The sequence below is a fragment of the Podarcis erhardii genome (assembly GCF_964252035.2).
Source record: "Podarcis erhardii genome assembly, chromosome: 2".
Taxonomy (NCBI): domain Eukaryota; kingdom Metazoa; phylum Chordata; class Lepidosauria; order Squamata; family Lacertidae; genus Podarcis; species Podarcis erhardii.
This window is the reverse complement of record NC_138498.1, coordinates 90,225,526-90,251,335: the sequence shown is the minus strand read 5'-3', so window position 1 is coordinate 90,251,335 and position 25,810 is coordinate 90,225,526. Positions and strand designations below refer to the sequence as shown.

Sequence of the window (25,810 nt, the reverse complement as noted above, 5' to 3'; positions counted from 1 at the left end):
TGGAAACTAACGCAAAAAAGAGCATCTGAATGAGACAAACGTAATACTGAGTTCTTGTTTGATTTGATTTTTATTAAATTTCTATTCCACCCCCTCATCCCGAAGGAAACTAGGGCAGCAAATATCAAAATGTTAAAACAATATCAAACACATCCTTCCATTAAGATCTGTCAGGAACATGCCAGAGGGAGGCAAGGATCACAGGATGATGGGCAGACCTGGACTGCCAAAGTCAGGAGATCTAAGAGTCAATCGGACTGTGTGCCTGCTGGCAAGACTGTTCTCTTGAAATCTCACACAGTTCAGGGGTCCAAGACCAGCTATAGCCTTTGAAAAATCAGTAAGGCAAGACACTGCAAAGTTTAGACAGTGCTGTCATAAATATGCCAGCATACATGGAGCCTTGACATGTTTTGGCAGCAGACTTGCCACATAACATCAAAGGTGTCTTTTGGATCTTCATAACTGCTCGGACTGTCAGAAGTTCTGATAATATATAAATATGTCATGCTTAATCTAAAAAGAGCTTTCTAAAATCTGTAGTGGTAGCTCATAGCTGTTAAAATATTAACTTTGGCACCACTCATTATCATTACTCATATATGGACCAAACAAGCAATCTAATAAAAGCTTCCTTAGTCAATCTGATTTGCTTTATTTCCCCTTTCCCACTTCGTTGATGTGGGTGGTGCACTTAAAAAAAATAAAAATACTTTTTATTGCCTTTCAAACCATATAGCCAAACAAATATCTACTGCTTCCATTACAAAAAGCCCTTAAAAGTGAAAAGTTAAAGAAAATTAATAGGCTCTCATCTGTCTGGTCTTTGACCGCAAGAAAGACTGATTGATGATTGATTGATTGATTGATTGACAGCCTAGGCCCTCATACAGAAGCTACAGTTATTCTATGTAGTGACAATATTGTAGACATACTGCAATTAGTTAAGGAAAGTTGTAAGGAAGTGATAATAAACCATATGCTGTGTAAATAAGCCATTGTTCATTTAAAACTTAGATTCTATTGGTTTTGTTAACAAATTTTATTGTCTTTGACCTCAAAGCATTCCTAAGTTTTTGAGTCAGTTTCCCCATCAACACAATACTCCATTGTTGTACCTGTTAGATCTTGCCAGGGTTTTGCTATGGTTAATCATTCCACCCTTAGCAAATGTCCCACTAAAGCCTTCCTCAACCTCTCCACATTCCAGTCATATAATGATTCCTTAAGGATGACTGGGGCGGAGTCCTGGCATGATGCAGTTTTGGCAGCGAGCTCTGTCAACCTCAGCAATGGCTTATTGAATCTTAATATAGTCCATTTGTCCATCTGAAAGATAAAACCTTTAATCCCACAATGCCAGATCTATATAACAGCTAAGTATTAGATATCTGGGTCATGTGCGCATAGCAGATTCCATGCCCTTGGACCAGCTATGTAGCAGGGGGAACATTCCTGTACAAAGTTTCCCAGTTAGACACCCCTTTCCATCAAAGTGGGAAGTCAAGTGTGCAAGCTTCCTGTCCCACACTAATGGTCCTACAAGGCATGACCTGATATACCTTGCATTTTGAGTCTTTCTTGGGGGGGGAATCAGTTGTCTGCTGAAGAAATCAGAGTGCATTTGTTCAAATCCTGACATGAAGGTGTTTATTAATAAATTAACTCTCTTGTTCCTACTGTTATTACATGCATTTTATTTAAACTTGGGTGGCACTAGAAAGGAACCAGTATAAAAAACTATATAGCACCCATTCAAGCATGCTTCACCCACCGTGCAAGTAGATTGTGCCCTGTTAATTTATGTACAAAGCACTGCTTTATTATTTCAGTGCTGCAACTTTACTGCTGATTTTTATGACTGTTTATTGTTATGATGGTTTAATGCCGATTTTTATTATGTGGTTTTATTGATAGTTCTGCATTTGGGTTCTACGGTGGCTTTCTATTTTGGATATGGTTGGGAGGCACATTATAAATGATGGATAGTGTGCCAGCATATTTAAATGCAAGGTGCTTCTGTGCCACAAGTGTAGTGCAGTTTCATTCCCATTTCCCTGTTATGGCTCCTACACACAGGAGCTTGAGGAATGTAAGGAAGGGACTGGGAATCTGTAACAAAAGCAATCTAGGCATCTGCATGATTCCAAGGGTTCTTTCAGGGAATCGATTGCATTTAAACCAGTTTCGTAGTGGATTCATCTCTATTGTATAAATAGACCTATTGCTATTGCCTTAAGGGCCTTAACTGAGATTACATTCAGAAGCAGAAAAGTCTTAATAGGCTAGCTACACAGCTGAACTTCAGGTATGATCAGCAAAAGCATGCAGACATCTGTCCCTGGAACTTCCTTCCAAAGGAGACCTGGTTTTCTAGAAACGGTGCATGATGTTTCTACTCTAGCTGAAGTAAAAGGCAGGGGGCAGCCTCTTGAAGCAAAGCAGGTAACTGGTTATTTCCTGTATCCTATTTGACATCTTTGTGTTATATCTAAGCACTCTGTCAAATACACACACACAATCTGTTCTTGCAGCAGCTTTGTAACACCATCACAAGTACTACCTGAGCGTCACCCCAGCAGAGAATTAACAGTTCCAATCTTAGCTTGGATTATTATGATTAATGTTGACCCAAGTCTAAATTGTGCTGACATCAATAACACAGGGCTTACCTGTGGTGGTTTTTTTTATAAAAGGAACAGTGCTAGCTTAGCTTGGAACAGTCCAGCAAATGTAAGAAGGAGATTTATAGAGAAATACAGAGATCTATACTTGTTGAAGAAGCCAAATACCTACAAAGCTGCCACCATGAATGGAACAGAAGGTGAAAATTTCTATGTCCCCATGTCCAACAAGACCGGAGTTGTTCGGAATCCATATGAGTATCCTCAGTACTATTTGGCAGAACCGTGGAAGTTCTCTGCGTTGGCTGCCTACATGTTTCTTCTGATTCTTCTGGGATTCCCAATCAACTTTCTGACTCTGTTTGTCACAGTCCAGCACAAGAAACTCAGAACTCCTCTGAACTACATCCTTTTAAATTTGGCCATAGCCAATCTCTTCATGGTCTTAATAGGCTTCACCACTACCATGTACACATCTATGAATGGATATTTCATTTTTGGAACGGTAGGATGCAACATTGAAGGCTTCTTTGCTACAATGGGCGGTAGGTCTGTTTTATGTTTTCCTTCAAGTATCATGCCACTATGAATTCACTGTAGACATAAGTTCCTATTTCAGATCTTATAGAATTGTATAGGAAGAAGATACCCCCAGTCATCTAGTCCAACCCCTGCAATGCAGGAATCTCAGCTAGATCATAACACGACTTCATTCTTCAACAGAATTCCAAAAGCTAGTACTATTCAGAGATTCTACTTATGCCTTCTTGTGTCGCATACCTGAGCTAAGGTAACCGTGCTGGAATAATGTTAATAGAATTGATGGGAAACCAAGCTTTTGATCATGCTGGCAAATGGTTAAAACTAGGTTCAACTTCAAAAGTGCAATGCGATATATGGTTCTGTGCACTATGCCTACTTCTCCTGTTTTATAAAGTTTTCAGTCATGATTTTTCCCATGGTTTTGGTGGAAGACATTCCGAGAGCCTCCGGAGATGGTATCTTGTAAGAGATCACACCTTAGCTGAAATAGCAGGGCTTTAGCTAAGGCATCTTTTATTCCACGTGTAAATCAGGAACGGAATTAAGTTGTTAACAAAATGTAGACCAAAACCTCTTTCTGTGCTCAAGTCAGTTTCAATCATCATCTCTCAATCATTTTGATTATGTGATGTTATCTTTTATTTTATTTCTACTTGGTTTTCCACTTGACATACAGTCCTTAGGGTAGAGAAGACCTAAATCTGAAATAAAATAAACCAGTGAAAAGCAAACAAACCCGACCAAATTGGCTCAAGTCTCCTTAGGCGGTCTTTATCCATGATCAAGAAGGGCAAAAATCCAAGTTTTATTCCCTTCACTATTCAGTTTCAAAGTGTCTTGCTGTGGGCAAGGTCCACCCAGTGCTGCTTCCCTACAAGCCCATTCATTTCACTGAGGTTTGTAAAGAAGTGAAGCTTCAAATATGTGGCTATTCCCAGGTTATTGTTTGGCTACAGGCAGACAGCAGAGAAAATAAACCTTTGATCGAGAATTATGTGACTCGGGCCCTTACCTCTCAAGCGTCCCTCACTGGGAGGCGTATCCTGCATTCAGCCTGCTCTCCAAGGGCTGAGAAATGCCAGGAACAGAACGATGGGATGCCACAGCATCCTTTAAGAAAGGATCAAAACAAATGTGGAATGGTGCTTAAGGCAGCAGAGCTGTGTTGGTTTTCGTCATGCTGGGGTTTTTTTATGTCGCCTGTGTTTTGATCTGTTTTGTTGGGCTTTCAATCGTTACTACATATAATGATTTGATAACTCCATTGTGAGTCACCTTGGGCAGCTGTGTTGAAGCATGAGGCATGCTTGTTTTAAATAAAATATATTAGTAAATGAATGAATAGAACAAACTCAGATTTTCCTACATCCCATACAAAACAAGTGGTGGAAGTCTAATGTAACGAGAGAGGAAAGCAACATCTTCCTCAACACTTTCCTCCCTATATAATCTGAACCCCGGTGCCCCCTTTTCCTCCCCTGGGCTCTGCTGGAAAGTGTACCTGGTCGAGGGAGAAGCACTTGAGGAAAGGAGCTATGAGACTTGAGGAAAGGAGCTATGAGATTGAATTATTGAAAAGCAGAATAAAAATGTTACAAATGAATTGACCAATGGTTGGCATGAAGAGGGTTCAGCTCTCTCATCCTCTGAGCTTAAGTGCATGAATTTGCCACAGTCTTGTGTGAACCTGAAGAATGAGGGAACGAAAGGAGGATCTGATCAGACATGTAGTATGGTGCTGAGTAGACCATAGGACAGGGAGGTGAAACCTGATGCCCTCCAATTGTTTTGCACAACAACTATCATGCCCAGCCTTTGGTCATGCTGACTGGAGAATTAGAGTCCAATAATATATGAAGAATCACAAGAAAAAGAGGAACCCATTGAGGTGTTTGAGGGGGTGGCTTTTCCATCTCTCCCTCTCCTTCTCATCTTCTTCCTCCCCCCCCCCACCTTATTGACAGATGCTTCTTTTGTTCTCTTACAGGTGAGATAGCCCTGTGGTCTCTGGTTGTCCTGGCTGTTGAAAGATATGTGGTGGTCTGCAAGCCCATGAGCAATTTCCGCTTTAGTGGGACCCATGCCATCATAGGGGTGAGTTTCACTTGGATCATGGCCTTGGCATGCGCTGGTCCTCCTCTCTTTGGATGGTCAAGGTAGGTATTCCTTGCATATTCCTTGCAGTAATGCAGACTGCAGTAAATTTGGGGGGTTTGGATAGGAGAGGGATAATGATCAGAGGTGAGGGGTGTTATTTGTTGGGGGAAATGACAGATAAATGGCCCACAGTGACAGGAGATACCTCTGGAAGGTGAGAGCCGTTTTGGCAAAGGCATACTTTGCCAAAGTCGAAACCAGCACTTTAATTGGACCCAGAAACTAATTGGCAGCCAGTGCAGTAGGGACCAGGACCATTGCAGTATTCTCAAGCCATCTTCCTCCAGTGAGCAACCTGGCCACTGAAATTTGCACCAGTTGAAGTTTATTCATACTGTTAAAGCATTAAATGAATGAATGAATGTTACAATTTAAAGCTATTGGAGTGTTAATATGTTTACCCCCCAAACTATGCTCTGTTTATAAACCCAAATATTACAAAATAAAAACCCACTGTGACTGTGCTCTCTTCCTCCAAATGAAACCAAACCTGGGTTGCTGCTATTGCTGGAGCTTCTGAAATCTTGTGGAAGTGGGGCACACACAATAGACTACAATCCCATCCACTAACTCTTTTGGTTTAACTGTAGGTATATCCCAGAAGGTATGCAGTGCTCTTGTGGAGTTGATTATTATACACCAAACCCGCAAGTTCACAATGAATCCTTTGTCATCTACATGTTTCTGGTGCACTTTGTCACACCATTGACTATTATATTCTTCTGCTACGGTCGCCTTGTCTGCACTGTTAAACAGGTGAGTGACCCTACAAAAAGATAAAACTCTTCTCCCTTCCCCAGCACAAACCTATCAAGGCTGAAAACATTTCTCCTGACTTCATCAGTCCCAGCCCAGTGTAAGGAGATTCCACAGTGCAGCTACCAGGATAATCCAAGTTTTGAATTTGTACCTTCAGGGTACTTCTGAAACATAACCACAGCAATAATTGTGGAATGTTGCATTTATAGTTTACTTAAGGTAAAGGTAAAGGGACCCCTGACTGTTAGGTCCAGTTGCAGACAACTCTGGGGTTGCGGCGCTCATCTCGCTTTATTGGCCGAGGGAGCCGGCATACAGCTTCTGGGTCATGTGGCCAGCAGGACTAAGCCACTTCTGGCGAACCAGAGCAGCGCACAGAAACGCCATTTACCTTCCCGCCGGAGCAGTACCCATTTATCTACTTGCACTTTGTGCTTTCGAACTGCTAGGTTGACAGGAGCAGGGACTGAGCAATGGGAGCTCACCCCGTCGCAGGGATTCGAACCACCAACCTTCTAATCGGCAAGCCCTAGGCTCTGTTCTCCTTAAATGCTGTAAGCCCTTCTCAATGATGCCCATGCAGCGGGTTACAAAACAGAATATAAATAAATATTTTGGGGGGACGGGGGCGGGAATTCAAATTGCGATTTGCAAACTATGAAACCCCATGCTGTTTTCCACATCCCTGCTGCCTGCTCTTCCCTCCAATGCCAGCCTTAACAATTCAACATATTGTAATAATAGTTTTTGATTGTCACTTGCTTCTGAAAAAGGATTGGGCACCAGCTTCACAACGAAGAGAACCAACTGTTATTCTTTGGGATGTAACAGAGGTTCTGGAGGCCCAGAAACTTTAACTACAGCAACTAAAGAAACCCACCCAGAGCTGTATCATCCCCCACCGCACTGGAATGCTGCTAGTTTCTGTTCCAGTGATTAGCTGCCCATTCCCAAACAGCCCTGTTGCCTAGTCTTGACCACCCTCTGTTGTCATGCTTCTAGGCAGCGGCTCAACAGCAGGAGTCTGCCACCACCCAGAAAGCTGAGAAAGAAGTCACCCGCATGGTCGTCATCATGGTCATTTCCTTCCTTGTTTGCTGGGTGCCCTACGCCAGTGTTGCTTTCTACATCTTCACTCACCAAGGGTCAGACTTCGGCCCTGTATTTATGACCATCCCGGCCTTCTTTGCCAAGAGCTCTGCTATCTACAACCCGGTGATTTACATCTTAATGAACAGACAGGTAACTTGGCAACGTTGCCCTGGCTTTCCAACAATATAACAATACTTGAAGAGTTTATGGCACTCTCCCTAAGTGCTTAAAGTGCTTCCTTATATACATTAGCTTAATAATTCTTGTGGCAAACCCTGTAAGGTAGGCCATTTTTATTATCCCCCGTATTACAAATGTGGAGTGCAGGGACGCTGAGAGACAGTGGCTTCCCCTAAGTGATTGTGTTGCTGAGCTGAGATTTGAACCAGGCTCTTTAGCTCATGTGCTAAATTTATCTTTACTGCATTTTGCTTCTTATTAATGTGCCTGAATCTAATGTGTCTTGATGCAGGTGCTGATGGTTAATATGAAAAAAATCCCTAATCATCTGTTTTAAAATAGAACCGTGTGGCAAGGGACTGGAGAGGATGTTCTCACATTATCTCAAGGATGATACTTGCTCTCTGTTGGTTGCCAAAAAGCCTGTCCCCCTTCTCACCCAATTTTTAAAATTAAAACAGCAAGCTCCTAATGACTCTCACCATTTGTGAAGCATTTACGGCAACAGGACTTAAGCCTAAGCATTTCTCAGACTATGAATTATAGTATTATCAATTACTTCCCTGGGAGCTGCGTTGTGCCAGGGAATCAACATATGGGTCCCAGAGGATTTTCACTTGCTTTAAAATACAGTACAGCTTTTACTATGTGACTAGACAGAGAGGGGCAAGACAAAGCAGGTTTTTTTTTTAAAAAAATGTAGGATTACAGTGACAGAAGAACAATGGAAGGTACAGTGAATTCAACTTTAGACGATTTGTGTAGCCATTGCCTAAATCAGGATTTCCCAAACTTGGGTCTCTAGCTATTTTTGGACTACAACTCCCATCATCCCTAGCTAGCAAGACCAGTGGTCAGGGATGATGGGAATTGTAGTCCAAATACAGCTGGAGGTCCAAATTCAGGAAACACTGGTCTGAATGGCCTTTCCTGATGCCGAGATACATCAGTGACTTTTGGGCACAGCTCCACATGCTGATTTTGTTTGTTTGTTTGTTTACAGTTCCGTAACTGTATGATCAGCACCCTCTGTTGTGGAAAGAATCCGTTGGCTGAGGAGGACACGTCTGCAGGCACTAAGACTGAGACTTCCACCGTCTCCACAAGCCAGGTTTCCCCTTCATAGATCTACCAAGGAAACCTTGGGCTTCAGACTGTTTCATTTGCATGACCGCATTCTTTTCACCCCTGCCGTCTCTGTCACTCTCTGCAGCATGCCACCTGCAATTCACCTGGCAGGGCAGAATGGACTCTTCATTTTCTGACAGCTACTATCAGAGAAATGAGCCTGTATTTGTGGTGCAAATCAACTCAGACCCAAGGCTGCGATGTCGCATGAGTTCATGGCCCTAATATGCCTGCCTCTAAAACCATATATTCCCTGCAAATTGACTTACCTGCTTGGTGCAGTATTTGCATCTGATTTTCATCTTCAGTCATATGGCCTGTGTACATAAGGTTGTCTGGGGCCAATTGGCTGTGCTGATGGAAGCATTGCCATGGTTAAATTTCTATTTTCCTCCTAGGTTCTTTTCTGAGCCTTGTACAGAATGAACAGCTGAACATTCATGCATAGCGAAGAGACCTGTTTTGTTTTCGTTGTAGCTGTTGTTGCTCATTTCTTCTTATGTAGAGAGACTTATCAAAAGCTTAATTTACATAATCAAAGAAAAATGTATAATTTGAAACTCACTTTTGTGAACTGGGAATGTGGGCAAATAGGAAAACCAGGACATCTCTGTTGTAGCATGAAGTGGGTTGGCCTTTCTTCAGATTGCTTCAACTTTCAATGCAATAAAACTGTGGTATACCACAATGCCAGTGCCCACATGCTGTCAGTGCAAATCATAGCAGGCAAGATTTACATTTCACTTCAGGCATGTACTGCATTTGCCTTTGTTTCTTCCTAAAAAATTATAACCAACACCTTCAGAGCCAAGTGGCATTCCCAGGATAGATGATAGAAAACATAAAAACAATAGCTTGGATCCTAAGAAAAATTAGCAGAAGGAAAGTTTCCTTTCCACTCTGTCCTTGCAGCAGCTCACAAAAAGCTTAGGAACACAGGAAGCTGCTGTATATTGAGTCAGACCATTGGTCCATCTAGCTCAATATTGTCCACACTGGTTGGCAGTGGCTCTCCAGGGTTTCAGACAGGGTTCTCTCCCAGTCCTACCAGGAGATGCTATGGATTGAACTTGGGACCTTCTGCATGTAAAGTAATAATAATAATACTAATTTTTATTTATACCCCGCCCTCCCCAGCCAAGGCCGGGCTCAGGGCGGCTAACAAGCAATAATAAAAACAAGTTGAATGAATACAACTTAAAAACAAGATTAAAATACAACATTAAAATATTGAAACATTAAAATATTAAAATGCAGCCTCATCACAGGAGGAGAAAGGAAAAAGAAAAAAGAAAGAGGGGGATGGAATCAAATTGGCTCCAAGCCAAAGGCCAGGCGGAACAACTCTGTCTTACAGGCCCTTCGGAAAGAAATCAGATCCTGCAGGGCCCTAGTCTCATGAGGCAGAGCGTTCCACAAGGCCAGAGTCAGAGTTGAAAAGGCCCTGGCTCTGGTTGAAGCCAATCTAACTTCCTTAGGGCCCGGGACCACTAGGGTGTTGCTATTTATGGACCTTGAGGCTCTTGGTGGGGCATACCAGGAGAGGCGGTCCCGTAGGTACGAGGGTCCTAGGCCGTGAAGGGCTTTAAAGGTCAAAAGCAGCACCTTAAATCTGACCCTGTACTCCACCGGGAGCCAGTGCAGCTTGAAAAGCACTGGGTGAATATGCTCCCATGGCAGAGACCCTGTGAGGAGCCTCGCTGCAGCATTCTGTACCCGCTGGAGTTTCTGGGACAGCTTCAAGGGCAGCCCCGCGTAGAGCGAATTACAGTAGTCAAGCCTGGAGGGTGACCGTTGCATGGATCACTGTGGCCAGGTCGGGGCGGGAAAGGTAAGGGACCAACTGCAGATGCTCTAGCACTGAACGATGGTCCCTCCCTTTCTGGAAGACCTCATGAATAATGAGAGATGGGCCACAGGGTGAAGCTGGGGGTGGGGTTCAGTTGTGCCTTGGAACTGGATTTGGGTTCCAAGTTAACTCAACAAGTTCAAGGAAGGAAAAATTTATATTCCCTTCTCTTGTAACAATTCAGCACTGTGTCCCACATTGTTCAGGAAGCTCCCCTAATCCTCCAGAAAGGCTTCTCAGGGGTCAGAAGTGCCTGTGGGCAAGAGAGGTTGTGAACGGAACCCATGTGGACAGGTTTCACCTCAGGGTGGCTCCTCAGGCCTTCCAAAGTAACATAGAGGTGTTACAAGCTGTGTAGACAAGCTGTGTAGGGTTATCTCATGCTGAGTGGAGGCAGAGAATATCCAGCAGTTGAAACATTGCAACATGGGAGTGCCTGACCTAGATTTCAGTGGGGAAGTGGACAGGAGCAACAGAGGAGGAAGACAGAAAATACAATGAAACCAGAACAGTTGGGAGGGTGAGGAGAGAGCTATGAGGGAAGAAGATGGATGACACAGGGGGGAAAGAGGTAAGCTACAAAGGGGATTTGTGCTGCCCCTGTGAAGACAACGAGGGAGGGGAAAGAGGAATAGGAACAGGATGGAATGGTCTGGGGCACAACAATCACAGTGGCAAGCCAGAAAGAGGGAGAGTGTACAAAAGGCGGAAGGAAGAGGAAATTGTACAAGGGGAGAGAGGGGGTGAAAGATGGGCAGGCGACGAGACCGTTCAAGGGAAAAGAGGGGAAAAGAAAGGCAGGATAGAAAACAGCCTATGTAAAACAAAACAAAAATGTCGTTTCTTGTGATTAAAGGGAACAGCCAAACACTTCATGCAGGTCCCCACCAGGGGATTGTCTGAAAACAAGAGACCACCTGAGGGGTTCTAGGACTTCTGGGACAGAAGGCAGGGATGCAGCTGACAAGAGTTTGTGTGCCATGGATGGATATACAGTACATTAATGCTGGAGAAGAATGGGGACAGTGGCCAATAAAGGCAAAACAATAGGGTACCGACAGTGAGAGGAGGCCTGCATTTGATTTAAAATAGCCAGCCGAATCTTTGATTTTGGATAATACTTGAATTTCAGAGTAGTTAAAGAGGGCCCAACTCATTTGCTTTTTGTAATGACTGGGTCCCATTATCTGCTGTTTTGTTTTGTTTTGTTTTGTTTTGTTTTGTTTTGTTTTGTTTTGTTTTGTTTTGTTTTGTTTTGTTTTGTTTTGTTTTGTTTTGTTTTGTTTTGTTTTGTTTTGTTTTGTTAAGAGGCATGCCACAAGGCCCAGTACAAGCAGGCTGTGTGAGACCACTGGAAGAAATGGTTTAATTTTTGCAGCAGAAGCCTCTGTAGGGTGTCCAGTTCTGCATTGCCGGAAAGGATTTGCTTCCCCCAAAAAAGAGGACAGCAAAGAATACCAATTTGCACAACATTTGCAAATGGTAATTGTATTTGTAAAGACACTGATTTAGACATAATTTCTATAATCTAACTAGAAATACAGTGCTTCTCACTGTAATGGGGAAGTCAATTTATGTGCCAGTTCAGCGTGCTGATTAGGTTCTGCAAAGTGTTGAAGGGCAATGTCAAAACTCTTGCTGTCCCGTTTTATGATTCTTTATCTAAAGTCAAACTTGGACTGGACAGCCTTTCAAAAAAAGAAGAAGGATATCCTAAAATAAAGGCCTGTCATCTGACAGCCTTTCAAATAAGAGGCCTGCAGCCTGCCCGTCTAGAAGATTGAAACACATAGTCACCCTAAACGTGTATGAGTGGTTGAGCCTTGGTAATCCTTGCAGAGAGGCAGATGAACCCAGGTCTACATACACACATAATTTTATTTGTATTTTTCCCTTCTGCAGTTCAAACCATGCTCGAAGCAGCTTACAACATGAAGAAACACATAACTACAACATAACAAAAGTAGTCACAAACAATAAATAAAACATTTCATGCACAACCAAACCGAACAATTCCAACACAATATCTATAATAAAGATTTTAAAAATGAAACTCGACAGCAACAATTCTCTCAAACCCCCAAACAACCCCCCAGCCCAAGACTCTGTTCAGCAGCTGCAGCTTTTGTAGCTGGAGTCAGTGGGGAGCAGGTCTTCAGCCAAGATGGTCTAGAGCAGTGTTTCCCAACCTTGGGTCGCCAGCTTTTTTTGGACTACAACTCCCATCATCCCTAGCTAGCAAGACCAGTGGTCAGGGATGATGGGAACTGTAGTCCAAATACAGCTGGCGACCCAAGGTGGGAAACACAGGTCTCGAAGCCAACAACAATTTCATTAAGGACTATTCTAGCTTTCCAGCCTGGTTGTGTATGCCTGTCATATAAACATATTAGCACAAACCATTTCATGTGCAGGAGGCCAGCGTGGTGGGGCAAGGCGCCACTAGGAAAAAAAAGGCTGATTTCCTCTCAGCTCTGCAGACCGCAAAGGCATCCTGTCACCAAGACTGGGAGACAGAATGGTATTGTTTGCCCACCTATCTTCTTTGTTTTGTTGCCTCCTGACACCACACATAAATGATTCAAGAAAAGGCCTAGGCTAGGAGACTCTTAGTCAGCAGAGACTTTGCAATGTCTTCTTCGTGCTGTGTGACACGTTTCCATGGCAGCATATACAGATTGTCATGTGGCCTCGTTTTTCTCCTTTCCCTCTCCCTTCCCATTTTCCCACACAGACCACACAGCTTCTGACCTTGAGTTTCTTACCAGTCTCCAGCGGGCACCTTTCTTGTTTTCAGCTGCAATACCATTTGGCGGCTGCCCAAGTCGGAAGTTCTTGGCCAACACTCCCTCTTGAGAGGATTAATGGGCAGCTAGCTATTCTTCACTCTGTAACAAGCAAACCAACTGAGCATATGGACTGAGATTTTGACATATGTTTGAGGAGCCGCAAGATGGCATAGTGTAATTGTACTGAAGTATTTGAAACTTTATTTTTAGTTCAGTTTTTTTAAAATAAAAAAAGTCTCTTTCTCTCTCTCTCTTCTGCATTATCAATGCTGGAGACTACTTCTGTGCAGCCTGATGATCCTCTCTGGTTTTTAATCCTAGGCAGCTTTGCAGGGAGTGATAGGGAAGGTAGCAAGAAGCACAAAAGTTAAATCTGCAATAAGGAACTATTTGCAAGGGCAGCCCCTCTCATTAATTTTACTGACATTTCTACATGTTAAGCTCTCTTTACTTAAGCTGGCACCTAATTACTGTTTCGCACATAAGAGGGGTAATTTCTAGGAGGAATGGAGGTGAACCGAATACTTTTCAGTATTGCCTGGGAATATTTTATCTCAAATTTTATTCGTAAAAAGGTATATTATGAAATATATGGGGTGGGAGGGATTTAAGCTTTGATTGATTAATTTTTACAGTTAATCACCCAGGACATTAAATTGAGTTTTTCGACAGTCTTATGGACTTATCTATAACTGCTGGGATCCATGCTGTAAATAGCAGAGCTAACTGCGGACTCCTTACTTAAAATTCTCCAAAGAGGAAATACAGTGCTAGAAAAACAAGAATGAAGAACTCCCCACATACAGCCCAAGGCATAGGATTCCCCTACCCCAATGTAAGAGGCTTTTAAAATGCAGAGCAGAAAAAAATGTCAAAACTTAGTAGCAATTTTGTCCTAACACACATAGTTTTGTTTGTAATTTTGCCATCTATCTATCTATCTATCTATCTATCTATCTATCTATTCATTTATGCAAAGCAATTTCCTCTAATATAGTTATGCATATTATTTTCACTACTATGTGAGTTTTAATGCATACTTTACCCTGGCATATGCATTTTTGTGCACATTACTCGGCTGGGCGACTACATTGCAAGATTAGGAGTATGGGCTCTTGTATTTCAAAGCTTACCACTGCAACACTTGGTGACCCAGAACTGACATGACTTGTATCACTAGAGAGGCAAAGACCAATTTTCTACTAAGAATAGCAGTCACCACCAGTCTGCCACATAATTAAACCCAGAAACGTAGAGATACCAAGGTCTCAAAAGCTGGTTCTTCAGCTGCTGCCTTACATTCATCTAGGATTAAATAATTATTTAATAATTACGAGGAGCCTTCCTTCTTCCTAGAACAGGCACAGAGTGCACACCACACTCCCTTTCTCCTCTCCACAACCCTGTCTTGTGGGTTAGCCTAAGTAAGAGATATTTGTTATGTACTGAAGTTCTCACCCTGGGCCAGCAGGGGGATACTGTAGATAGTTCAGGTCCACATATGCAAATAAGGGATCGAAAGTGACGTTCAGTGATTGGATAGTTACAGAAAATGGTTACTGTTGCGTTCTAGTGGAGCTCTATATAAGCAGGCTGGCTGAACCCTTCAGTTCAGTTCTGTTCTGGCCTGTGAATAAACAAGAGCTGTTTGAAGAATCACTGTGTTGTCTGATATGTTCACCCACAACTTAACAATATTGGCTGGCCCAAGAGTTTCATGGTCTGTTCTGACCCATTATCCCCTATATTAACATGTTATTCCTGAACAATCTACCACTATTCTGATTTATCAGGTGACCTGCATTTGCTTTCCTGCATTCCCTTATGTTATCCATCCACTTAATTTGTCTGTCTAACCTATGAAAGCTCATGCCACTTTTTAAAAATAAAATAATAATAATCTTGTTGCTTTCGTCACACCGAAGAAGCTGGAATGGCCTCCATGGAATAGTTTCTCGGTGCCACCTCTCTGTGCTGTGTGTCGTGGCTGATCATGTAGCGCCCTGCCATGTGGACATTTTCCAAGCCTGTGCTGTTCATTCCCAGCTGGCACTATTAAGGAAGCAACCCTCAAAAACAAGCCAGATTTCCCTTACTCTACAGATCGGTTGTTCTTCTGGAATTCAGTATTTCAATTCCTGAGAAAATTAGGTCATCTCCAACTTCGTTTGGCAGCCATGTTAAAAAAAGGGAAACAGGCAAAACCATAGAGAGTGGGTCTAATAGTGATGACCTGAATGTTCAGAGGTTATACATTACATCTAGTAGGAATAAACCCTGGAGCTGTGCTGCTGTTTGTAGGGTTACTAAAAGCATCTAGCTCACCCTTGTTAGAAGTAGGATGTTCCTTAAATGGACCTCTGGTTTGATCTAACATAACTGGGATGCAATCTCAAAAATGATAGAATGATCTCGATACGAATCCAAGGCAGACCTTTTAACATCACAGTAATCCACTACTGCTGCTGAAGAAACTGAAATTGACCAATTCTATGAAGACTTACAACACCTTCTAGAAATGACACCAAAGAAGGATGTTCTTCTCATTATAGGGGATTGGAATGCTAAAGTAGGGAATCAAGAGATAAAAGGAACAACTGGCAAGTTTGGCCTTGGAGATCAAAATGAAGCAAGGCAAAGGCTAATAGAGTTCTGCCAAGAGAACAAGCTGGTCATCACATACACTCTTTTCCAACAACACAAGAGACGACTCTACACATGGACATCACCAGATGGGCAGCATCGAAATCAGATTGATTATATTCTCTGCAGCCAAAGATGGAGAAGCTCTATACAGTCAGCAAAAACAAGACCCGGAGCTGACTGTGGCTCAGATCATCAGCTTCTTATAGCAAAATTCAAACTTAAACTGAAGAAAGTAGGAAAAACCACTGGGCCGGTAAGATACAATCTAAGTCAAATCCATTATGAATACACAGTGGAAGTGAGGAACAGGTTTAAGGATTTAGATTTGGTGGACAGAGTGCCTGAAGAAATATGGATGGAGGCTTGCAACATTATACAGGAGGCAGCAACGAAAACCATCCCAATGAAAAGGAAATGCAAGAAAGCAAATTGGCTGTCCAATGAGGCCTTACAAATAGCGGGGGAGAGAAGGCAAGCAAAATGCGAGGGAGATAGTGAAAGATACAGGAAATTGAATGCAGATTTCCAAAAAAATAGCAAGGAGAGACAAGAAGGCCTTCTTAAATGAGCAATGCAAAGAAATAGAGGAAAACATCAGAATGGGAAGAACTAGGGATCTGTTCAAGAAAATTGGAGATATGAAAGGAACATTTCGTACAAAGATTACCATAATAAAGGACAAAAGTGGTAAGGACCTAACAGAAGCAGAAGACATCAAGAAGAGGTGGCAAGAATACACAGAGGAATTATACCAGAAAGATATGGATGTCTTGTGCACCCCAAGTAGTGTGGTTGCTGACATCCTGGAGAGTGAAGTCAAATGGGCCTTAGAAAGCACTGCAAATAACAAGGCCAGTGGAAGTGATGGTATTCCAGCTGAACTTTTTAAAATTTTAAAAGATGCTGCTGTTAAAGTGCTACACTCAATATGCCAGCAAGTTTGGAAAACTCAGCAGTGGCCAGAGGATTGGAGTAGATCAGTCTACATCCCAATCCCAAAGAAGGGCAGTGCCAATGAATGCTCTAACTACTGCAAAACTGAACTCATTTCACACGCTAGCAAGGTTATGCTTAAAATTCTACAAGGAAGGCTCAAGCAGTATGTGGACCGAGAACTCCCAGAAGTGCAAGCTGGATTTAGAAGAGGCAGAGGAACCAGAGACCAAATTGCAAACATGCGCTGGATTATGGAGAAAGCTAGAGAGTTCCAGAAAGACATCTACTTCTGCTTCATTGACTATGCAAAAGCCTTTGACTGTGTCAACCACAGCAAACTATGGCAAGTTCTTAAAGAAATGGGAGTGCCTGATCACCTCATCACCTCCTATGGACTGCAAGAAGATCAAACCTATCCATTCTTAAGGAAATCAGCCCTGAGTGCTCACTGGAAGGACAGATCCTGAAGCTGAGGCTCCAATACTTGGGCCACCTCATGAAAAGAGAAGACTCCTTGGAAAAGACCCTGATTTTGGGAAAGACTGAGGCCACAAGGAGAAGGGGACAACAGAGGACGAGATGGTTGGATACTGTTCTCAAAGCTACCAGCATGAGTTTGACCAAACTGCAGGAGGCAATGGAAGACAGGAGTGCCTGGTGTGCTCTGGTCCATGGGGTCATGAAGAGTTGGACACGACTAAACGACTAAACAACAACAACAACAACAACAACAACAACAACAACAACAACAACTTTTCTTATGGTCTTATGGAACCTTAGCTGGTGATAACACTTCTCTCTTGCTGTCTCATTTCTCCAAACCTTCTCCAAGCTACCGCTTCCTCTATTTTATTCCTCAAATAAGATATATGCTTTCCTGAATTTCATCCATCCTTTTCCAAAAGAAAAGTGGGGAAAATTTGAATGCTCTTGCGTTTGTCATGCATATATATATATTAAATCCTTTCACTACCAAATAGGTAGAATGGAGAAAACTGATGTAATCATGTTTAAAAAGAAGTTGTTCTATGTTATTCACTCTGGGTATGAGCCTGGCTTCCTATTCACTGTCTACATGGCCTATGTACATTCTAGCAAGCTGAATTCTGGGCCAGCTGTCAGTCTTATTTCCTCCTTGTTTCATGCAGGCCACCCACCTTGTTATTTCTAAAATAAATGTCTGTATGTTTATCTGCATGTTCATCTTTTGCCTTATTTTAAAATGTCAGTGTTAAAATCCCATTAAACATAATAATTGCAAAACTTTGGGGGGTTGGGGGTTGGAGGAAAATATCTTGGTGACATCACAACAGCTAAGGCTTACCAGCTAGGCAAGTGGTGCTGTTTATTCATCACTGACTTTACCCTACAAAATCACAATTTTTATTTTTAACGAGGCCAAGCCTTAAATAGAAAAGGTAGTCAAAGATAAACTTTATTCACATTAGCCAACGGCCATAGCAACATAAAACAAGCAATATATACAAATAAAATATATACAAATAGAAAAGACAGCAATGGGTAAAAAGGGCAATCAAATGGCCAAGATTATCGTTCAGATAGTGGCCCTTAATCTCATTGCACCCTCGATAAACCTAGCAACCTTTGCTGTTGAATACAAAAGGTATATTTGTATTTAATTCAGTGTGGGTGCTTCTAGTACAGCCTCACTACTCTACAAATGTTATCTCTGTCCTCATCCAAAGATGCTGCTGGCTGTGGATGCTGTACTTGGCAGTTTCTAGCTGTCACTTTGCTTCTTCAGACTGCTGCATCTCCCAATTCTCGCATCTTTGTTAGTGCATTCAGATGTCTGAATTCACTGTGTGGCTTCCAAAAAGCATTTTATGATTTTCTCTGTTCGGCTTCCAATACTGGAGTTTCCAACCTCTTCATTTCCAGTTTTAAAACTGAAGCATCTCCAGTGTTTTAGCATGGTTTCCAATACCTGTGGTAAATTTCCTCCCCCGATTATTTCACTTCAGGGGAACCATTGGCTTGCTGCTTCTTAGAAGCCATTTCACCCCCTGTGCTAATGACCCTCCCTTCGGCTGGGGGGTGGGGGTGGGCAACTGATATGATTCCAGGGTCTTATCAGGGTACACTCTGGACTCAGAGCCACTAGAAGTATCCAACTTTAAACCTTCTTCACACTGTGGTCTATTGTGACCTAGCTTGGACAAGACCTAGTCACTATAGCAACCACTTTTCTGTTTTGCTCCTCATTTCAGAATCCAGAGGCCCAGAGCCTGAGAAAAATCACAGCCTTCTCTTGCAACAGGAAAGAGTGAGGCTGTTTATGAGATGCAGTTCTGAAGGAAATATTTACCAGATTAGGCTGGAGGACATTCAGTGTTGAGGATGATGCCTCCCACTGGATAGGAAGAACCCTGCAGCATTTTAATTCATCCTACCCTACAGATCTTTCTGCCTGTGGCTGTGACAGCCTGGACCTTTTTCCCTCTGGGGAAAAAAAATCCCAATTCTGAGCATCTTTGCTATGAGTGTGTTTTCAGTTCTAGCTTTTGTCTTTGTGTGCCCCCCTCCCCATTTATTGTTGGGTTGTTCTCTAATTGTGTTAGCGCTAGTTTCTCCCTCTCTTCCTCTGCTTCTTAGGTGCCATGTTGGACACCCTGCTGTCCTTTAGGAGGGTGTCCACCAAACATATTATTACACACCGCCCCAATCTCCACAGCAGGGTGAGATTCCAGCAGTTCAGGTGCACTTTATCCTCTGTGTTTCCTTTAGAAAATGAGGCACATCAGAGACTGTGGTGTCTTTATGCTATATGGTTTATTCACACATATATACAATCTGAGCCTATGATGGTATGTGGCCAGGATCTGCTCCATTTTCTCCAGGAAGGTATTGCCCTGGGGTCTTAATACTAACACCATTAAGCGGCAAGCGGATGCATTGAGCAGTGTGCTTTCTTGTTAGGGAAGGGGGCGGTTATCGGCTCATACCCTCTATAGGGGGTTCATGAAACTACTATGTAAGGAACAAACTATTATATATAACTACTATGTGAGGATGGAACAGGTAGTTGCATGGAATCATGTTTTTTTATGTTTAAAGAGGTAGTTAATCTGCCAAATCAGGACTACTATGCAGCAAGCCGAAGCAGGCAGTTTCAGATGGCAGAATTTAAAGGGATATAGATGAAGGCAGCAACTGATATATAAACGGTGCGGAGTGATTAAAAATAAAATAATTGTTGGCCCCAGTGTCGGGGATGACGACTTACGTAGTGCTCCACTTCAGGCAGTAAAGTATCATGGCCCAAGCAGCCTCAGACTCCTGTCTTTTCAGAACGTGACTTCTGCTAGCAACTTGAGCCATCTGCTTCTCATAATCTGAGGAAGTCTGGTATGGTTTGTAGAAACAGAATCTAAGGGCCATGTGAGATGCACACTCATTACATCTCCAGCTATGGTTCTCTCTCTCCCCCCCCCCCGTGTGTGTGTGTGTGTGTGTGTGAGAGAGAGAGAGAGAGAGAGAGAGAGAGATGCAAACATTCTCTGTTCTGTATCAAACAGGCTTTTGGATTCTGTTTGAATTTACATTTCCTAAGTGCAAATTCAGCCTGCTGTTTTGTGGATTGCATTGCCACTGCTAGCAAAGGGACTCCATTGCACATGTTTCTAAGAAGGGTTTGAATTAGGTTCACACAGAGCACGAAGATGGGAAGGAGCACGCAAAGAGACAGGCAGTTGCTCCTCTCTCCTAGTATATATACTTTTGCCATCTCTGCTCAGTTTTTACATACAATACATTTCCAGAACAATCCTTACACCCAAGGCTGCCAGATCAAACTTTTCAATATAAGAGGCTGCTTTGGAACTGTGTGGAGTTCACAATATGGGGTGGTCATTACGTGCTACAAAAGCATGAATTTACAGCAGGACCAATAAGTTCTGGATAGAAAGATCCTTTAAAGTAGGACACATCTGGCAACCTTACTCCAACCAACGGTTGATACTCAATGGGAACTCACAAGTGGATGAATTCTGTCTATGTTATTTGGGAAATTCCTGGTGACCCAGAAGTTTCTTCTCTTCCTACTTGTTCTGCTATCTCCATGCACTCTCTGGCAGCCTGACAATCCACCCACTAGGCTCCCATGACCCAACAAAACTGAGAATGACTTGCATATGCAAAGCCTGCTGTGAGTACACATTCCAGCAAGAAGGGAGTGCCTCTGGTTTGGATCTCTTACAGCAGCTGCCCTAATACAGTCCCCCAGTTTTCACGGCTACTCTATGATTTCCCAAAGCAATACGGTAAGTGGGTGGGGATGTTGTTATCATAGGCTGTTATGTAATAAATCCTCCTCAACCCAGTTCATGCACCACTTTCTGATGCTGTTGTTCTTTATTACAAGAGTGGGAAACATCTTAAACTGGAGGGCCACATTCCCTCTTGACCAACCTTCTGATGGACACATGCCAGTCAAGCAAAAGCACTCAAAGAGGGTGTGTGAGCCGGAGGGACTAGGGCCAGTGAGAGGTGTGGTCTATAGAGGGGGTAAAGCCTGTGGAAAATCCCAAGGGCCAGATTCAGCCCTGGGCCTGGGGTTCCCCACCCCTGGTTTACTCGGTTTATTTGGCTGTATGTCCCACTGTGTTCAACAGGGCTCACTCCCAAGTAAATGCACATAGGACGGCAGTCCTAATTATTTATGTATTCTTGCATTTCCCTCACCTACTTTCAAAGCATTTGAACAGGAAACAGTGCCATTAAAAATAATTACACTATAAAACAGATTCCAATTAGAATGCAAAATGCCAAACATTTTAATTTCCACATGCCACCTTACTGCTAGTCGCTTACGGTAGTCCATACTGTAACGTCTCAGAGCGCTTTCTGAAAATGCCACAAATGCAACTCTGAGAGATTAAAATCAGGTTTGTGAAGGGATTTTAATATCCCATGTATCTTATATATCCCCAAGGCCTTGTTTACATGCTGCTATTGGGTGCAGACTATATTTAGTTTGCCTGTCCCTTTAATAGTTCTGTTAAGTTGTGGGTGAACATATCAGACGACACAGCGATTCTTCCAAAGCAGCTCTTTATTTGTAAGCTGGAACAGAACTGAACTGAAGAGCTCAGTCAGCCTGCTTATATAGAGCTCCAGAACAACGTAACTGTAGCAACTTTCTAAAACTATCCAATCACTGAACGTCACTTTCGATCTTTCATTTGCATACAAACTATCCAATCACTGAACGTCACTTTCGATCCTTCATTTGCATAACTATCTACAGTATCCCCCTGCTGGCCCAGGGTGAGAACTTCAGTACATACCAAGTTCTGAGGTACTGGCTAACCACTGAGCCTAGGGCTTGCCGATCAGAAGGTTGGCGGTGAGCTCCCGTTGCTCGGTCCCTGCCCCTGCCAACCTAGCAGTTCAAAAGCACGTCAAAGTGCAAGTAGATAAATAGGTACCGCTCCGGCGGGAAGGTAAACGGGGTTTCCGTGCGCTGCTCTGGTTTGCCAGAAGTGGCTTAGTCCTGCTGGCCACATGACCCGGAAGCTGTATGCCGGCTCTCTCAGCCAATAAAGCGAGATGAGCGCCGCAACCCCAGAGTCAGTCACGACTGGACCTAATGGTCAGGGGTCCCTTTACCTTACTGGCCTCTTCGTCTATCCCTTTCCCCTCTGCTAGCTGTGGGTGAAAGCAAAATCCTTCCAGCTACAGATGGGGAGGGACCAGAGTGTCCAAAGAGATCCTTGAAATAGTGGAACAGGAGGAGGGATAACACAGCTGCATGAGCTCCTGGTGCTCAGAACTGTTAAAGGACAGGCAGCCCATCTTTCAGTGAATACTTGGTTCATGCAAGCTGCACCTATTATCACACCCATTTCAAGCGGAAAGAGTTCACATTCAAAATGTTCTCTAGAGCAGCCACACATTCAGGTGAATACACTGGGGTTTGTTTGTGTGCGTGTGAGAGTGTGGAAAACAACCACACTCCATATCCTAATTCAATTGTCTCAGTGACATTCAGGGAGGAGATGTCAATAGGTTCAGCATCACTCTGAGCTTTGCAGAAGTACAATTTTCAAAAAGAAAAACTGAAAAGGGAGGGGGAGCCCCGAAGCAGCCCAATGAAGACTGAGCGTGCTCAGTGGCTGTGGAATTCTGACACTTGGGATGAAAGCCCAGTGGGAGGCAGAGTGGACCTGGAGTGTCTGGAAAGGAAGAGACACATTGATGTAAAGGCAGCTGCTCATTCCCTCTTGTATTGCCTCTACAGCACTGGCTTAAGGGAGGAAGTGTGAGGCTCTGGCAGGGTCCTTCACAAACCTTGGTAAGAGCTTGTCTGGCTTCATGAAGGAACTTAGAGGCGGCCTCTAGGACTCTGTGAGAGCCCTCATGCCTCCTTCCCACAGCCAGGCTAGCCTGGCCATGCTGTCTGGGGCTGGTGACAGCTGGAGTCCAATAATATCTGGAGCATACCAAGTTGGAGAAGGCTTGAGGTAATAATAATAATAATAATAATAATAATAATAATAATAATAATAATAAAATTTTATTTATATCCCGCCCTCCCCAGCCAAGACCGGGCTCAGGGCGGCTAACAACCAATAATAAAAACAAGTTGATTAAAATACAATTTAAAAGATTAAGATACAACATTAAAACATTACGGTGCAATCTCTTCATAGGAGGAGAAACGAAAAAGAAAGAGGGAGAGGGAATCAAACTGATTCTAAGCCAAAGGCCAGGTGGAACAACTTTGTCTTACAGGCCCTGCAGAAAGAAATCAGATCCTGCAGAGCCCTGGTCTCAAGAGACAGAGCATTCCACCAGGCCGGAGCCAGTGTTGAGAAGGCCCTGGCTCTGGTTGAGGCTAATCTAACTTCTTTAGGGCTAGGTAGGCTAGTGACTTATTCTAATTCATCATGTGCCAGTTTTCCTGACACTGAAGCACCATGATAGGAAAGCATGCACCTGCCACACACCTATCAGTTGAAAAAGAAAAGAAAAAAAATATAAAGTTTCTGGTGACTTTAACTACAGCCACCACACAGAAATCTAGCAGGTGAAACTTTGTCCAGCACAGATAAAAGCCCCCGTCCCATGCTACATATGGTTGTGTGGAGATGTTTTCAGAAGAGGGGTGGCGGCAGCAGCAGTGGCAGCGGCAGCGGTGGCGGTGGCGGCAGCAGCAGCCCTGCAAGGTAATTCCTGGTACAGTTTGTTCCGGTTTAAAGGTGGTGGCTAGAACAAGCCCCTTAAGAATTCTCTTTTATTGTTGAGATCTCTAATTATCCTTTCCCTCCTTCCTCACCCACACTCCTGTTTGCAAGTGCTGGCAAACTAAATTCAGCCCCACTGCCACCTGTTCGTAATCACGCTGGCACACTGACTTGAAGGAGAATAATTAGCAGCTGCCACTGCAGCCCTCTCAATTAAGATGCTAATCAGAAGCATTAAGAGGAAAGTGAGGAAAGAGGAAGGGAAGAAAGCAAACTTGCTCTGAAAGCGAAGGTCTGTTTGTGCAATTTTGTTTTATGATAAAAAAGACTAATTCTATTAAGGTAGGCAAGAAGGCACTGGCCTGAGTTACTGCTTTGGAAGCTGGGCTAGGCCAGTAAAAAGTTTTGAGAAACTGGTCCAGTTAGTACTGCCACTGTTGTTTTGGCAGAGCTGCTGCCAAAACAAGATTTGTAGAAATCAACATGATTTGTAGAAATCAACAAGTCTTTTCCCAGGATGAAGTTGCAGTGATGGGGACTGCTTTGCCAGTTGTGCAGTAGTTCAAGGCAAAAGACATCCGCCAGAGAACCCTGTTTGTCCCTGGAGTATTGATCTTGTGTGAATAATAGCCTTGGCAAAGGCTAGTGAAAATGACTGAATATGATGCTTTGCTAGGTTTGTAGATTGGGCAAGGCACCAAAACCTCTTCTTGGCATTCTAAGGAGCTACATTGGCCCATCCTGCCAAGGCTGCCTTGAATACGCAGGCACTCAATGTGACAAAGTGCTGGAGATTGATCCTGAACCAATGAAAAAAGTAATTTGGTTTCAGCTGGATTCAAATTGAATTCTTTACCTGGCCTTTTTATGCCTTTACTTGTCCTATGCATGGACAAAGAGCTGGACAGGAAAATTCAGACCTGCCTTACATATCAGAAATGCTGCTCTGCCTTACAGTCTCTGTTTCTGATGTTTCATTTATAGAGTCCTAAGGTCTTGACTTCTATTTATTTTCTGTTACTAAAAGACTAATATTCTCAGGGTGTTGCCTTATGTACCGGGCATCAACTGCAGAATAGAAACAACCCTATGCATTTCTGCTTCCTTTATCCCAAAATCTGTCACTGTGTTTTGAGCACTAGCCTCCCCAACTTGCCTATGATTTCTGTATTGCAGAGAGCAGCTGCTCTTCAGTGCCACCAAATTGCTAGCCATGTAGCAAAACAAGGGCAAATGATTTTGGCTTTCTCTGACTTCAGAGAATGGTGGTAGGATCAACATAATATTAAAGGGATTCATGCAGCTGTTAAACCCACCATTTTGCTCCCTCTTCTCAAGCAGGGGGATGTTCTGGACTGCTTTTCTTGGACTGAATTCATCTTTTCTCATTCTAGGGCTTATCTACACTTACCCTTTGCCCCACTTTTCCCAGGCATAAGGCTGTGCTTTAAAGCTCTGGGTATGAAGCCCCACTTTGTTGTTGCTCTGGAGTTATCTCTGCGAAAATCCGCTCTTTAAACCTGAAGCACAACAAAAGGCAACAAGAATTTTCTGTTGATTGCAGTTTGCTCCAATTCAGCCTTAAAGAGCAGGTTTTCATGGGGAAAGCTTGTGGGGGCGGGAGGGATTGCTCAGACCCAGAGCATTAAATCACGGATTGTGCCTGGAAAGAGCAGAGGAAAGGTAAGTGTGTGTAAGCTCCTAGTGCCCATCGACCAGTCCTAAACACGGCGGAGAAAGCCCTCTTTATGATGACTACCAACCTGATAGAAGATGGAACTATTTGAACATTATCTGTGCTGGATCTTAATGAGTGGGAAGGGATATATGGGGAAATATGGGATATAAGGGATATATGCTCACACAGATATCCCAGAATCAAACCATAAAGGGCTTTTT

The 25,810-nt window shown here is 43.2% G+C and overlaps 1 protein-coding gene and 1 long non-coding RNA gene across 2 annotated transcripts; one reads left to right on the top strand and one right to left on the bottom strand.

Annotated features, from left to right (window-relative positions):
* Positions 1-1,592: 1,592 nt before the first annotated feature.
* On the top strand, positions 1,593-8,492 carry RHO (rhodopsin). Its single transcript, XM_081854102.1, has 5 exons — positions 1,593-3,169; positions 5,155-5,323; positions 5,915-6,080; positions 7,086-7,325; positions 8,359-8,492. The coding sequence occupies exons 1-5, from the start codon at positions 2,617-2,619 to the stop codon at positions 8,479-8,481; spliced, it is 1,251 nt and encodes a 416-aa protein (XP_081710228.1). The 5' UTR covers positions 1,593-2,616; the 3' UTR covers positions 8,482-8,492.
* A 20-nt stretch (positions 8,493-8,512) lies between these two features.
* On the bottom strand, positions 8,513-11,190 carry LOC309337497. The gene is made up of 2 exons (XR_014154361.1): positions 10,634-11,190; positions 8,513-9,261 (listed from the first exon to the last, which is right to left on the bottom strand). It is a non-coding gene; the product is annotated as an uncharacterized lncRNA (long non-coding RNA).
* Between the last annotated feature and the right edge of the window lie 14,620 nt (positions 11,191-25,810).